At 40.1% G+C, this 15,230-nt stretch overlaps 2 protein-coding genes across 4 annotated transcripts; both read right to left on the bottom strand.

The window, feature by feature from the left end:
• Positions 1-80: 80 nt before the first annotated feature.
• Positions 81-4,546, bottom strand: tcf15 (transcription factor 15). Of its 3 annotated transcripts, none has more exons than XM_068598150.1 (3): positions 4,485-4,546; positions 977-1,461; positions 81-466 (listed from the first exon to the last, which is right to left on the bottom strand). In XM_068598150.1, exons 2-3 carry the CDS (start codon positions 1,433-1,435, stop codon positions 404-406), a joined length of 522 nt encoding a protein of 173 aa, XP_068454251.1. In that variant the 5' UTR covers positions 1,436-1,461; positions 4,485-4,546; the 3' UTR covers positions 81-403. The 3 variants fall into 3 exon arrangements, with proteins under 3 accessions (XP_068454251.1, XP_068454252.1, XP_068454250.1); XM_068598151.1 differs by lacking the exon at positions 4,485-4,546 and adding an exon at positions 1,551-1,623; XM_068598149.1 differs by lacking the exon at positions 4,485-4,546 and having other exon boundaries at positions 977-1,617.
• A 3,890-nt stretch (positions 4,547-8,436) lies between these two features.
• On the bottom strand, positions 8,437-10,203 carry srxn1 (sulfiredoxin 1 homolog (S. cerevisiae)). The gene is made up of 2 exons (XM_068598165.1): positions 9,929-10,203; positions 8,437-9,391 (listed from the first exon to the last, which is right to left on the bottom strand). Exons 1-2 carry the CDS (start codon positions 10,157-10,159, stop codon positions 9,185-9,187), a joined length of 438 nt encoding a protein of 145 aa, XP_068454266.1. The 5' UTR covers positions 10,160-10,203; the 3' UTR covers positions 8,437-9,184.
• Positions 10,204-15,230: the final 5,027 nt, after the last annotated feature.

Here is a 15,230-nt window from a genome sequence, read left to right as displayed (position 1 = left end):
ATAAAACGTTCATGACTTGTTTAGTGTGTTTGCTTGAGGTCACAGGACACAGCTGTGAATCAGGAAAATAACTGCTACTATTTTTGATAAAATATATTTTATTTAAAACTTTCAGGGGATAAAAAAAAGTTCATAAGTGTCAAACAAATGCACTGCATCTTTGAGAGGCTTATGAATAATGTCTCAGTCAAGTATAAATAGTCTCTTCTTGGGTTCCATCATTTGATCCAGCATGGGTGCGTGTGTATGTGTGTATGTGTGTGTTTGTGTGCGTGTGTATGTGTGTTTGTGTGTGTGTGTGTGTGTGTGTGTGTGTGTGTGTGTGTGTGTGGGTGCAGCTTCGACTCTTCCCTGAGAAAGTCTTTGAGGATTTTCAGGTTGCTCATCGTTCTCTGGTCTTCAGTCAGCGCCTCATTCGCAGCGGACCCATCCTTCGCATCTTTAAACAGTCTTTGCCATCCTTTATCTGAAAAAAAAACAAAAAACAAAGATTAAACAATATTCAATTTAACCACCCCAGAAGTCAATGTATTTATGGAATATGACAACATAATTAATGACAGTATATTTACTGCATTTTTCAGCTTCATTGTTTGATGTCACATTGATTTACAAATACAAGCGGAAGCTACTAAAGGAGTGTTACGTCATGCTGCGTGTTTACTCTCACAGAAAGTCACAAACAGGAAAAAGATAACTTGTTTGAGTCTGTGATGAATTTACAGCGAGCGCCAAACATGTACCGGGCGTAAAGGTGCATGTCACGTGCGTAAAAGTGCATTTTACGCACTCGGTTACGTTAGGTTCCACAAAAGTGGTCACAATTGAAAAAGAAACAGATGCTACGCGAGACTAAATCTTCTCTAAAATGCACCATCAAACCAAACGTCTGTGTTCACTTGATTATGTATTCAGTTATTCTTTTTTTTTTAGATAAATTGTCTATTCAGACGCCCGAGTGAAAACAGACATTTACCCCTTTTCTCTGGTTGCTCAAGCAGAAGGTGCAGATGGTCCGCGGCTCTCCTTGCGCATGAACCGCGCCGAGGCACGGCTGTCCATCCGCGCCGTCTCCGAGAAGAAGCACGTTGGCCAGATGGGAAATGTAGCTGGATGCTAGTCGAAGAGTTTCAATCTTGGAGAGTTTTCTATCCACGGGCTCGGTGGGTATGAGAGTCCGCAGGGACGTGAACGCGCTGTTGACACTCTGGGTCCTGCCTCTCTCCCTGGCGTTAGCAGCGCCCCTGTGCTTCACGACCACCGGGGGCTCGTCATCCATTGTGCGCGAAATCCGTCTCCGCTTGTCAGAGGAGTCACAGTAACTTTGCTCCGAGCTGCCGTCGCTTTCGCTGCGGTTTTCATCATCCTCGGACGTGATCGTGAAGTCGGAGTAGATCAAGTGTGTGGCCACAGGCCGCAGCATGGCGAAAGTCATCTTTACAAGTTACCAGTCCCAGTCCTCTGTAAAAAAAAAAAAAAAAATCAGACCCAGAACAAAAGCAGGGAGCAATCCGGCATCTCACTGTGGCACACAGGCTGCATGTAACCACCTGCGGGGGGAAAGGACGTTGTTAATGAAGCTGAGCGACTTTCCACGAGTCCGTTTGGACTGCTCTGTTTCTGGGATGGACGCTGAGTACCTGGTCAGCTGGGCTCTTATAGCTGGGTGGGAGGAGCTGCCATCAGCAGTGTTACAGTAACCCCTCAAGTGAAAACACACACTTACATATGCCAAAGCCTTATAACAAACTAATGGCGATGCATATTACAAAGACAAAGTGATTCAGACGTAATTATATCAAAGAAACATGAGCACTGTGTGATTTGTTGAACTATTTATTGTGGGGAAATGTGAGGGAGTGGAGGGGGGGGGGGGCAGTATTGTTGTCATCGTTTGCTCCACTTTCTAAGTCATTATGGATTATGAATCATTTCAACAAGAAATAAATAACTATTGCAAGACACAGTGTATCAGGAAGCCATAATCATAATCAGTGGTGCAAAAAACAAAAGTAAAAATACTCCATTGAAAGTAAAAGTTTTGCACTCAAATTCCTACAACTGTTAACCGTAACATGTATTAAAGTGTCCATTATGTAGAGTACCCACTTAAGTATTAGAGTAATATGTTATATAATTATATCTCATGCACTGTGTGAGTATCGTTGTGTTGCTGATGAAAGTAACGCTGAACAGTTTAGTCATGAACATCACATAAACACGTCCTTTTTGATAAACTGATCAAATGCTTTCCATGTAGATTTGTTATCAGCAAAGTAACTTATATCTACAGCTTTCAAATACAAGTATTAGAACAAAGAATACAAAGGTTTGCCTTGAGATGTACTTCAGTGCAAGTACCATGAAAATGTATACGTATACAGATAGTAAATACTGAGTAAGTAAGCCACTTGCAAAAATCCAAAGTTAATGCAATGGAGCCTTTTTAATGGCATTTAGGGACTAAAGTTTGCTCTTCAGTTAGTTTACAGATCACTATATTGTGTTAGCCGACATGTTTATGGAGCGGCCACCTGGCGCTGGTTTCTTTTGTTTTTTTAAGCCACAAGACCAAAACAAACTTAGTAGCGTCGCACAACTTCAGCTTGCTCGACACCGACATATATAATTGTGCAGGTGTTTGGAGAAGTGTATGTAAATTCAGTTTTGTCCTGCCAAAGTCCAATGAAAATTTGTTGAGTCAAATTTAAGACGTTCCTTCATTTGAATATGTTTTTCATGAAGCCTGGCTAAATTATTCGACCTTGTGTCACCAAAGAACAGCATCAAACAGGCCTGGATGAGATGGAGTAAATAATACTCTTAAATCCTCGTGTTAGAAGGGGAGCAAATCTCAGACAGCAGGAGAAAGTTAAGTGTGAGTAAATAAACAGATGATCCTGGAATGGCAAGCCTGCCGGCCGGAGTTTAAAACAACAAAACAGTAGCAAATGGACGATTTAGTCCCGACAGCCTCCTGCAGCCACATGCAACCACTTCAGCAAGACATCAGAGGCCTAAAGCGTCTGCTGAAGGACTTCTGGGGTCCTACAGAGGACACGAACCAATCACAACAATCTGCAGCGGCAGAGGCTGTGTGAAGATTTCAATGAGCGAAAACAAGTTTGTCTCTTTTTACTTCATACACAAACTGATTATTATTAAAACACAATGATGCTGCGAGTCTCAGACACTCACTGCTGCTGCTGCTGTGTGTGTGTGTGTGTGTTTTTACATTCAGAGTACATTTAGGGTGTGTCTTTGTGGGGCGTGTGAACCAGTTTGTGCGAGTGTGTAGGAACTTGGAACTAAAGACAGAAGTTGAAGCGCTCTTTGAAGAACTCTCTTGTTTCATGGAACTGTGAAACGCTCTTTTTCTCGTCAGGAAGAAGTGGATTAATTTACCGGCGCTGATGAAGCGACAGCGTGTTGGGTTTGCCACCCACTGAGCCGCCGCGCCGTCGTGCTTCACAGAGCTCTGACAGCAGCAGCTCTGTCTGAGCCGCACTGTTGCATGCATTTTGCAATCATATAGATGTCAATCTGTTTGTCCGTCACTTTAGAAGACGTCATGAGATGTGTTATGTTCATGTCCCCCAGAGGATGAATCCTCATGACTTTGGTGACGCCTTGTTTTTCCCCTCCAGAGCCACCATGAGGTCAGCATGTTTGGCTTTTAGTGCAATAGCTCTAGAAGTATTTAATTTATCGCCGTTGCATTTGGTTCAAATATTTATCTTCCCCAGAGGATGACTGCTCATGGATTTGGTGATACAAAAAAAAGTTCTCAACAACTATTGGATGACTTTCCATTAAATGCTGCACACATGTTCATGTCCCTTTCAGGATGATTAGTTATAACTTTGGGGATCGCTTGACTTTTAATCTCGGACCACCATCAGGTCAAAGGTTTCATTTGTCCCATACGACGAGTAAAAAAACTACTCTATTATATGGAGGGTGGAGGATGAGTTGAGGAGTCTCACAGCCGGGAGAAAGAAGCTGTTTCAAAGTCTGATAGATGATACTTCAAAAAGAAAGGTTTACATTATGCAAAATGTCTCCTTTCAAAGTGTCATCAGTCATAATATCATTATTATTAATTGCTTTTAATGAAAAAAAGTAATTATTGTCCAAAAAAAAAGGAAAATAAATGTCATATTGCTCTGAAATACGAGGAAGTTGAAGTATAACATAAAATGGAAACTACAAAATTGTACTTGTAGTACTTGAATAAATTACAGAATGATATTTCATCACTGTGTTCAATAAGCAAATGCAAAGATTGCAAAAAAAGAGAAATGATGGCATACTAATAATCTGTTTCACACAAGTGAAGCTGACGCATCTACAGCTTCCTGAGCACATTAAACATTTGTATTTAAGTGCACATCTCTTTAGAGTGAGGCTGTTTCATTCTGCCGGGCATCACCCTCTCATCTACTTTCATTCAGCACAGCTGGACGAGCTGCTGTTTTACTCACCGATGAGTGTTTGTTGAGTCACAGACGCTGGAAAAGCGTGAGTAAGAATAAGAGAGACTTTCTATTCCCCAGGTTTCCTCTGCTGCGGACACATTTGCGTACACGTCCTATCCAAAGAGAGCTGGTTAATGTTGTCCCTTATATCTGTTTAAGAAAACAAGTCACGAGATATTCCGGATGTTTCTTACTGTCAAACAACCCTAATAAAAGCTATACAACCCCCCTTTTTTCAGGAGGGGGCTTGACGCTGAGAGCAACAGACAGGCAGGGAGAGTATTGACAGATGTTACTCAATCACTGTTGGTTTTGGTCTTTTCATGGGATTTGGAAGGGCTGTCTCCTCTGTCTCTTAATGTACGTAATATTTAGGTGGGTCCCAGAAGCGGAGTGCAATGTCAGACACAGTAATCATAAAACATATATGTTGTAGATGTTATATGTTTCGGTGTTATATATATATATATACATATATAAATAGTTCTGGTTCGAGTGAACGGTTTAGTGAGGTAAAGCCAAGGAAAATCATAAATTAAACACAACGACACACACACACACATACACATATATATATATTTAAAAGGGACCATGTAGTTAAAACATAAATGTCACCATTCAATGCACTATACCAGAGTATAGCTAGAGCTAATGCACATCTGCAGTCCCTTGACAAACCATAACAAACATAAAACATGAGCAAACAGTACAGGATAAGATACACAATACATCATTATAGATACACAATACATTGTTATACATTTTGGGTACGCGTGTGTGCTTATTTCCCTCGTCCCTTGTTCAGTAAAGCATCTGTAACATCATGATTTAGACACAGCTGAGGCCCCGCTGATGAGCATTGCTAGTAGACACACATGTTAAAAATGGAGGCAAGTCCCCCACCTGCTTGACCGAGCAGTTTGTCTTGATATGTGTGATGTCACAGGCGAGACTTTGGGCTTCTCTCCCGGCTGAAGTCAACCGAGTGCTTACACAGCAAGTTTTATGCCTGTTAAAGTATGAGCTACTAGCTAGCTAGCTCGTTAATGTGCCACAAAGCACACAATGGTGTTATGTAAAAGAGGACATTTAGGGACGGCTGTAGGTAGAGCGGGTCGTCCTTCAACCACAGGGTTGGTGGTTCAATCTCTGGCTCCTATTGTCCGTACGTTGAAGTGTCCTACAGAAACCAAGAGACTTCTGAGGCGCTTTACAGCACCCAGCGGCTTCAACACGGTGGTTTCGAGGTACTTTATTGGGAGTATTTTCTTCTCATGCCATTTTGCACTCCTACTTCAATACTTTTCAGAAGAGATATTGTACTTTAAACTCCACAACAATTTGTTTTAGTTTCTTTACAAAACATGTGAACATGTACAGCTACAAGGATTTATTGATTCCCCAATAACTATTTTCAGAATTGTCCTTTTTCATGTAAAAAAAAAAAAGAAAACAGATGAGACGAAATACTTTAAATAAGCTCACCCTCCTACTTATGGTATATGATTTAATGGTATCACTTTACAGGGGACATTTGTCTGCATTAAGTACTCTTACTTTGAATACTTTAAGTACATTTCCATGAATACACTCCCATACTTTTCGATGCAGGACTTCAACAATGCATCAGAGTATTTTGCTATGTTTTGTTAGTACTTTTACATCTGTAAATGATCTGAATACTTCGTCCGCTGCACAGAGGACACAGTGGTGAGGTCAGAGGGTGGATACGGAATTGCAAATCTGGCACAAATTACACGCCTGCAGCAAGCGGTAGTCTGAGGGAATTCCGGATAGGAAGCTGTGAGAAGTCACCAACGCCTCAAACACCTCAACTCTTTCAAGAGGATTCGGTTGTAATGCCCCCCCAAGTGGAACAAATGGCTGAGCTGGCTAACCAGAGCTCCTTCTTTTTTCTTTTTTTTTTTAGCTGTATTTTAAATGTAGACGGACTCTACAGGAGAGCCATAACCAAATTAGTACAATTTAGTTTTATTCTGCCACTGTGTCACCTCGGCAGTGATTAAGACTCGTTCCATTCTATTCTTCTGGAACTGTTATAAATCCCATGAGAAATCTGCCGTAATAAAAAAGAAAGAATGAAAAGGCACACTTGTAAAATTTGAAAGAGATTGTAAACAACTGGCTGGCTCGAGCCCTTTATTCCAAACTGCTTTTAGTAAATAAAAACGGAGCAATTCATTTTTCAGCAATGTGGTTTGTACAAGAGACAAAACCATGAGAGACCGTAAAGGTGAAACATTTTGGCAGGATGTGAAAAGTAGAGAACTACTTAGTTTTTGAGTTATTGTGGAGGAGTGAGTGATCCTCTCCACGTTACCAAACATCATGTACAACATATAATAAATATCTTGTCCACATGACGCACAAACTACATTGCATCTTGCAGCCGCACAGCCACCAAAGGACACCAACAAATATAACATTTTTTAAGTAATGTCAGAATTATTACAAAATGTTGCACCTTTAGAAAAAAACATAGTTTTTCTTAAAAATAAAAAAATAAATTCAGTTTTTTAGTTATGCATAGCAGAAAAAAAAAAAATCAAATTCTGCTCTAAGCATCAAAGAGGCGTCTCCAAACACAAAGTAGACACTATAATATGTTCAGCCATCATTGAGCAAAGCAGCAAAATGTATACAAAAAAACCTATATGAGATTTGACACAGCCACAGTCCATTTATGAAAATGGGCCCAAACACTTCCTCTTCTTAGCCCCTTAAACCCCCTTGATCGAGTTAAATCCTCAAAGATAAAGCGTACAGAACCACCCATGGAATCCGCTCCGCAGTGCAACAGGTGCAATGTATTTTTTCATACCGGTGTTGCGTGTCAAACTCCCTTTGAGGATATGGTTACTTCCAGACAGTGAGCGAGCCACAGGAAGTCCTCTCACACGCGACGATTCAGAGGAGCAATTTAGAGTCCTGCAGGGCCAGTCGGTAAAAGCTGCCCTCGGGTCTCCCTTCATTTCCTCGGTGGCCACAAAGGGAGACCATTAAGCCGCTCTGGGCTTGCATTGTGAAGGGCGTCGATGTCGGAAAGGCCTCGTCTCTGTTTGATGCCTCGTGATGTATAGTTCACCTTCATAATCAAAACCTACAGTTCCTTCCTCCAAGACAGAGCGGCGAGGGAACCGACTTGATTTATTAAGCAGGACAAGTCTCAAGGTCAACAAACATGTTCAAGATTACTCCTCCACAGCGAAGCAAACCATTATCATCATTGTTGCATGTTGAAGGAAGCTAGGCGATTGCCATGCATGTTATTTACTGTAAGTGGAATGCATTTGTACTCTTAAAGTATCAGTAACAATAGTACTGATGACACTTCTGTTAACAACTCTGTTACGTTGTTAATTCTGGTCACATCAGGTCATCCCTCAGGTTTCTCCTCTTTTTCCCCTGTAAAAGGGTTTTTACTATCTTTATTTGGGGAGTTTTTCCTGATCCGATGTGAGGTCCTGGGACAAGAATGTAAGTGTACAGATTTGAGGCAGATTTTGTATTTGTGATTTTGGGCTATACAAAATAAACTGAATTGAACTTCAAAGAAGTGAGAAAAGGTTTTGGTTTGGCAGGGATTTAACATGAACGGACCTGCACAACGTCAGCAAGACTGGAAGGTTATATGAAGGATGGAGCGACAACGAGCAAGAAAGACTGATGACAGGAAGAAGCAGCAAACTCAGCAATACTCCACAACATCTTGCATTTTGACATACACTCTTGTCAGCCTCAAGTTGGAGAACACTTGACTCCTGCAAACCATCTGCTCTACAGGCTCCTTTCTATTACTGCCTTGTGCTGTCTGAAACTTCACAATCAAAGTCGACCGTGCGTAACATTTCAGAAAGTTTTGCTTCCTTTTTTGCAACATTTGGTCATACTTAATTTTGCATTCTTAATTATTTCAATTACCACGAGTCACACAAAAAGACAGTGGACTTTTTGATATAATAATTTAAATGTATGATAACATTTAAATGTGTTTACCAGAACTCAATAGAAGGAGCTCAAACGGTGCAAATGAAGGAAAGCCACCAGTGGATTAATTACACCTTTTATCACTGAGCTCATTTTGACATGACACAGTAGGAAAAGCACAGGTGTAAATAATAAAAAGAATGACAGCTGTACACCATTAAGCTGCTTCGGTTTCAAGGTCCTAGTACTGTGCATTATGGCCCACTGTCATGCTAGCATGGCTTACCCTAAAAGAAAAAACATGTTCATTGTTATAAATAACCCTGGTCCTTTACCTACTATAAGTCAAAATGTGTGCTACGAAAGCCTCAAAATGTGCAACCATTCTTGCTTTGTAGTGTCACTTATTGGCATCTTAATAATGTACTTTCTGTATTTGCTGTACAAAAAGAAATGGCAAGATGGCGCCGCAATGTACAATCAGGAATTCACCATTTTAATTGTTTTTCATGTACAAGGATAAAGCTATTAAATGTTGGGTTGGGTATATAATTTACAAATGTACACACACTCAAACCTTTAGATCCCATTTCAGGAGTTTGACATGACCAATGTCATGTGTTTAACTAAAGAGTTACATTTCCCCCTGCTGGTAAATCCGTCATCCTGCAATCCCCAAGAGCAACAGTGAAGTCAAAAACTGTGTTGGTGTGTGTGTGAACCACCAGAGCAAAGTCTCTCAAAAAGCCATTTCAGCGTCACCGCAGATCAGGCGTCGAAGACCCCAAGTAAGTGCTGAGGTCAGATGCGTTGGATTTGATGAGCTTGGCTGGGATGGTCGACATGTTCAGCCTCTGATATGCAGCGAACCTGTGACAGCCTCCAAAGGAGTAGTAGTAATTCCCCCCCTCTCTGCCTTTGATCCAGAGCACATCTATGGGAGGAACAACGCTGACGTCCGCTGTCTCTTGAAGAAAAGGACAACGTGATAATTCATGACAAACTGTTATACAACAGTCATATTACAAACAACAAGTTACACTATATTGAAATGATGAAGAGGGAAACAGTACGAGAGAGTGGCTAAACGTTACTACACACATGTCATTGTGCAGAATGTTGTGCAGAGTTGATTACTGAATTATTACCAAAGCGTCAAAGTGGAGGTGGAGCAAATTTGAAGTACTTCAAATACAATTTTGTAGCACAATAAAAACGCCTCCAGGGCCGTGATTTTAGAAGGATCAAAATTGAAACTACTAAAACAATATAAAATACATATTTTCTGTAAATGCTATCAACTCACATTTTGGTATTAAAGTGTTATTAAAAGTGCATTTAAGGAAATAATATGAACATAAACCTGAGGTGGACTTTACTTTGTGTCACAAAGTAAAGTCCACCTCAGGTGGCGGGCCAAGCCTTTTCACCACACTGTCGTAAAATGCACCGGTGTATCTTTAGACTCGCGTTTATTATGGCCCAGTAATAAGCTGTATTACCTTTATTGTGTTCATTATACTCTGCACTTTCAGCTCATCCAACACTGGAGGAATCGGTCTGATGATGACGTGCATCGGGACGTTGTGAACCTCCTCGAGGCTGTCGGAGTGAATCGACCTGTTGTTTTCTACGTCACACTGAGTGGACTTTCCCGACATGTTTCCACGGGACAAAACCGGCACGTTCACATTCGCCCGTGCTGTTTTAGTCCCGAGCCACAAGCGAAACATTTGCCTCTCGATAGTTCTGTGGAGTCCGAGGTTCGCGAGCGTTTCCTCACTTCCGGGTTTGCCACTTCGTTAACGTCGTGCGTGCGCAGTTCCTCGAACGGAAGGTTTTCATTGGTCCTCCGCGCTGGCAATCAAAAACGTAAATTGTCACGCCCCTTTCTGGCCGCTTCAGTCTCGCTTGCGTTTTTCTTCTCTAAAATGATGGTAAATTTTGTCCTTTTTGTTTTGTTAGCAGTCAGGATAAATGCTGTTAGTCTTCCATTTGGAGAACATACCCAACCCTTAACCTATAACAATGTGATTTAACAAACTTTAGCTCAGTTACTGTCCCTTTTATTCGGAAACAAGCTATGAGCTCAACCTAATGTAAATTAATGTGGAAAACTTGGCGGACTGTTCTAACTTCTTATTGACAGTCTACATTATTTACACAACCAGGAGTCACAGAGCAACGCTACATTTAGTTCGGAGTCATGTTTCTGTTTACTGGTTGAACGTAAGTAAAATATTGATCTCTTTTTATCTCTGTTTTTGGTCTCCACACTCTCTGTGTGCTGTTTGATGCTCAGCAGGTCGCTATCATTCACATACAGTGAGTTTTTTTGGGATTTTTCTCACAAAACCTCTCTGCCTGCTGTAGCTGAACAAAATGACAGCAATGGGAGTAAACCAGAACAGTAAAAGTTGTGGGTCGGCGCACTAATGCTAAACAATGACCTAAAAGTCACTTTAAAGCTCCACAGAGCTGCTAATTTAGATAATAATTCTCTAAAGGTCCATTGCTAGGAGCGTATTATTTTCACGTTTTAATGTAGTATTAAAATATCAATTATAGCCGCTTTAAATATCCTTTCCTCTGTTTCTTTTGTGTTCCCACAGGAACAACTGTGTGTTATTTATCTCTTGTAGTCAGTGATGCAAAGTCACTGAAAAGTTCCATTTAGCCAAGTAAATGATGTCTGTTGACATTGGCTTAACTCTACTCCCTCATGGTTTGGGATCCCACAGGCCCCACTGCTGTGTGTGTCAAAATGATAATAGTAATTGCTAAATTAATGATTTCTCCCTTTTAAATATGCATTTTTCTTTTTTTCCTGACCATATCAAAATGCAACACGTAGAGGTAATTCTGTGGTAACTCTCCCCTTTGTCACAATCTGGGCTTGCACATTTGCATGAACAAACACATTATATATTCCCTATGATTATCAAAAGGTCATTCACAGACAAAAGAACATATAATATGTTACATGGTGACATTATGTTTGAGGTCAATTAGACATCTTACAAACAACTACGACTCATGTAAAACTACAAAGACAGAAGTCAAAACCAAACACAGATATAAATCATGTGAAAATCCTATATTTTACAGGTGGAGTGTCTAAGAACCTTAAACAGAAGCAATGGGTCTTTTTTTCAAAAGAATGTTTTTATAAAACTGTCAAACAGAACATTAAGGTCTGCTTCCTAGCATACAAACAGTCCTGGACTGGCGGTATAGCCGTTGTAGTATTCTATGGTATGTACATGCAGCAAGACAAACTTTACCCCTTTTTGTAAGATAACTTATTCATATAATGGCCAAACTGTTTCTCATTAAAATGCACTCCAGCAATTAGTCGCACAGTTGAAAAGAGTCGCTACAAGCCCAGAATCCTTTGGTGACAATAGTTTTTAATGAGGTCAGTGTTTTGTATTGTCGACTGTTGCATGATATAGGCTTCCTCCATCAAAGTGCACCACTTGGTGATTTTCTATTTTTGCAGGGATTTCAAAGAGCCAGCCAGGTTGCTGTGGTTACAAAAAGGACGTCTGGGCCCGCAGCTTTGCACAGGTAAGTGGAAAGCTTCAAAGATCTGTGGAAGTGGAGCGGAAACAGAACTATTGTTGTTTTCTCCAAGCCACAGCCACAGCATCTTCTAATGAGACAATTAAAAATGATTTCTTGGACAGTAGAGGCAGGCCATCATATTGAATTATTACAAATACTTTCAACTACAATGGCAGCGCCTTTTTATGTTGATTAATTGGTCACACGGGGATCAGTTACGACATGAAGGAGGTCTATATATAGTATGTAATCATTAACAGTGGAATCAGTACATTGTACATCATTGTGGATTAAAACCGAACAAAATACACCGTGTTATTTAGGCGCTCCAGTGAATGTAATCAACTCTTTTGCCTCATTGTCGAGTGATCGTTTTGCAGTAACAGCATCAATCTGTTTATAATTTCCCCATAAACAGCTTAGCTTCGAAATCCACCTCACATTTTCTACTTTTATTCTCCTTAAAGAGCAATTTAGTTGACTCCGGCGTAGCGTAAAAAAACGCCTGAAAAACTCCAATTAGACTGTAAGATGCTGTAAGATCGTGCAGCTGGCTGCATGACTTGGTGTTTCTGTTTGAATAACTACAGTATAGTAAATATGTATATGGTGATATATCCCCCCCACCCCCGCCCCCGGGCATTCGACACTTTATACAATGTCCATTTCTGCTCGCTTCTTTGCTGTCAATCAAAAATCACTTCATCAGGCACCAAAAGAAACTTGCATCACTTGAAGAGAAGCGCGCCCGTCAGTCAAAGAATATATACATGTAAATCATCTCCGGTGCTTAGGTGTGTTTGGAGTCCCACTACACTCTGTGTGACCCTCTGCTGTCACAGCAGGACGGTACTCTAGTTGCGAGCATATCTCAATTACTTAGATTGAGTTAGTCACACAGGTACACCGGCAGGTCATGGAAGAACAGTTCCCACATAATGATTTGCTGTTAATATTAGACTTCAGTCCCTGTGGGATTGTCACACTTAGAGCAGCTGTAGAAAATTACCTGCCAGCGTTCCGACAGGGAAGTGAGCTATATTTATTTATACCTTCCTCTTTTTTTCTTTTTCTTTTCTTTTTTTTTTACACGTTGACATGCTTTTAAAGTGGTAATCATTCTGACGGAGATTTTTAGTCTTCAAACTATAGCTTTGTGATAGATGAATGTTTCTGAAATCTTGACACGGTTTAGCAGCAGCGGATGTTGTGTTTGCGGCTGAATGTGTGGCTGATTTCTTCACTGATGTTGATTATTCACCGGTGGCTCTCGCTGCCTCAACCTATGAAATCATTTTCTGCATCTCCTTCTAGTGCAGCTGCCCAGAAGGTTTTTTTATTTTTTTATTTTAATGATCTTCCTTCCACCCACAGAGATAACTGGTTCTTTTGAGTGAGGTTATTTTGATGTAAATTAAGCTGTAGTTTGTCTTTTCATTTGTATCTCAGATCATTAACTTTACCCTAAAAGCAAAGGCAGAAGAAATGTTTTTCCAGGTTGAATATCAGCAGAAAGCCACAAAAGCATAGTTAAAATGATCTTATTGATGTCTGAAACAAATGATAAATATCACATCTGTAATTCCTCTTGCTATCCTTGTTTCTGAATGTATTGTATATGAAGAGAAAAATGAGCTATTTAAAGAGTACCCTCCTTGACTTTTGCTTGAGTGCTGATGACAAGTTGGATATCTTAGATGCATAAAAATGCGATTTTGACATGACTTCAAAAAGAGAAGCATACGGATGAGGTGGACCCTCTGCCAACAGAGAGACGAGGAAACAGATGGGTTTTACACAAACAGCACAAACATCAAGAACACTGAGTTAAAGAGCTTGGCAGTCTCACTTGATGAAACAGTGAGGAATGGAGGCGCTTTTAATGAGCATCTCTCCTGTGATGCAGAATGTGAAAAGACAAACTGTTAGCTCTTAAAGGAGCAGTTACAGTTGGTTGGCCCTGTGTGGTTGAACCCAATGGTTTTGCTAACCTCTTGTTGAGTGACTTTGGTCAGTGTGCGTGCACGATTAGTAATAACGAGGAGATATTAAAATGTATTGTGGGAGATATCGCTCAGTTAAATTATCCAGTTGAATCAATGGCACCATCATCAACAAATGAAGCTTGTTGTTGTTGTCGGATCGTCAACGCTGACAGTTAGTGATCCGCCAACAGATGGCGCCAGACGCATGAGAAGGGTCACAGCGCAGTCCGGCACCAGTTCAAGAAGTGTTGAATTAAATAATATTGGTTTATATCATTACAAAGATGACATCTTGTTTACTGTGCCACCTGTGAGCAATTGAGAGACACAAGCTTAAATGCTTAATTCAATACAGAAAGTGAAATGGAAAATGAAACCCATTTATAATATACTTTATTCTAAAACTGGAGTTTTTTTTAAGTGGCCCGATTAATTTTCTACTCTATAAAATATCAAAATAATTACTAGAGGCATTAACCAGCACATATTAGGTGTTATTGCTTCAGCAAACTACCTAAATGATTCATTTACTATTAATATTGTTGCAGATTAATTATCTGTTGATCGACTAATCAAGTCATCAACTAATTGTTTCGGCTCGACTGTCATCATTGAGATAATCTCCCTGTACAGGTTTAAGAGATCAGAATTTGTATAAATACTCTGACGCTGCAACTAACAAATCCACAGATTATTTTCTCGGTTGATTGATTGATCTTTCAGAATATCGCTAACAAATGCTCTTTGCCATCCTTCTGTCCAAAGTTCACTATCACAAAAGGAAAGAAAACGCCAAATATTCTCATTTTAGAAGCTGTAAACAAAGACATTTTAGTATTCTTGCATTACAAGCGATTCAAGTCGTAAATCATCATAATGATTCATTATTCTTTCATAAATTATTCATAATAATTGACAAATTAGTTTAACTCCAAAACGACATGTTGCTTGCGTGCCACGTGTGAGCAACTGAAAGACACCAGTTGCAACTTTAATCCATTTCTTTCAATTTCACCCTACAAATATAGTTGTTTCTCCATATTTCTTCTTTTGCCTGCCATCCCAGCAATACACATCATTTCTCTGTGCAGTGTAGCAGTTCGGACGTAAAAGAAAGAATACAGTTGTTTCTATAAATAGCATGATTCCACATTGTTTGTTTCAACAGTTTGTGTTGTTTAGTAGTTGTATACTTGCTGCTATACGTAGATGTGTTCAGTAACCTTGTGCTAACCCTTCCCCACATCAGAAG

This window comes from Clinocottus analis, unplaced genomic scaffold, assembly GCF_023055335.1.
Source record: "Clinocottus analis isolate CAN_PGR_092001 unplaced genomic scaffold, fCliAna1.0.p SCAF_4, whole genome shotgun sequence".
Taxonomy (NCBI): domain Eukaryota; kingdom Metazoa; phylum Chordata; class Actinopteri; order Perciformes; family Cottidae; genus Clinocottus; species Clinocottus analis.
This window is presented reverse-complemented; position numbering and strand designations above follow the sequence as displayed.

Excerpts from the sequence above, each read along its gene's own strand:
- tcf15 (XM_068598150.1), bottom strand. The coding sequence starts at position 1,435 with ATGACTTTCGCCATGCTGCGGCCTGTGGCCACACACTTGATCTACTCC. Across the intron at positions 467-976 it reads TGAGCAACCAGAGAAAAGGG|ATAAAGGATGGCAAAGACTG; the intron begins GTAAATGTCTGT and ends TTTTTTTTTCAG.
- srxn1 (XM_068598165.1), bottom strand. The coding sequence starts at position 10,159 with ATGTTTCGCTTGTGGCTCGGGACTAAAACAGCACGGGCGAATGTGAAC. Across the intron at positions 9,392-9,928 it reads GTATAATGAACACAATAAAG|ACAGCGGACGTCAGCGTTGT; the intron begins GTAATACAGCTT and ends TTTCTTCAAGAG.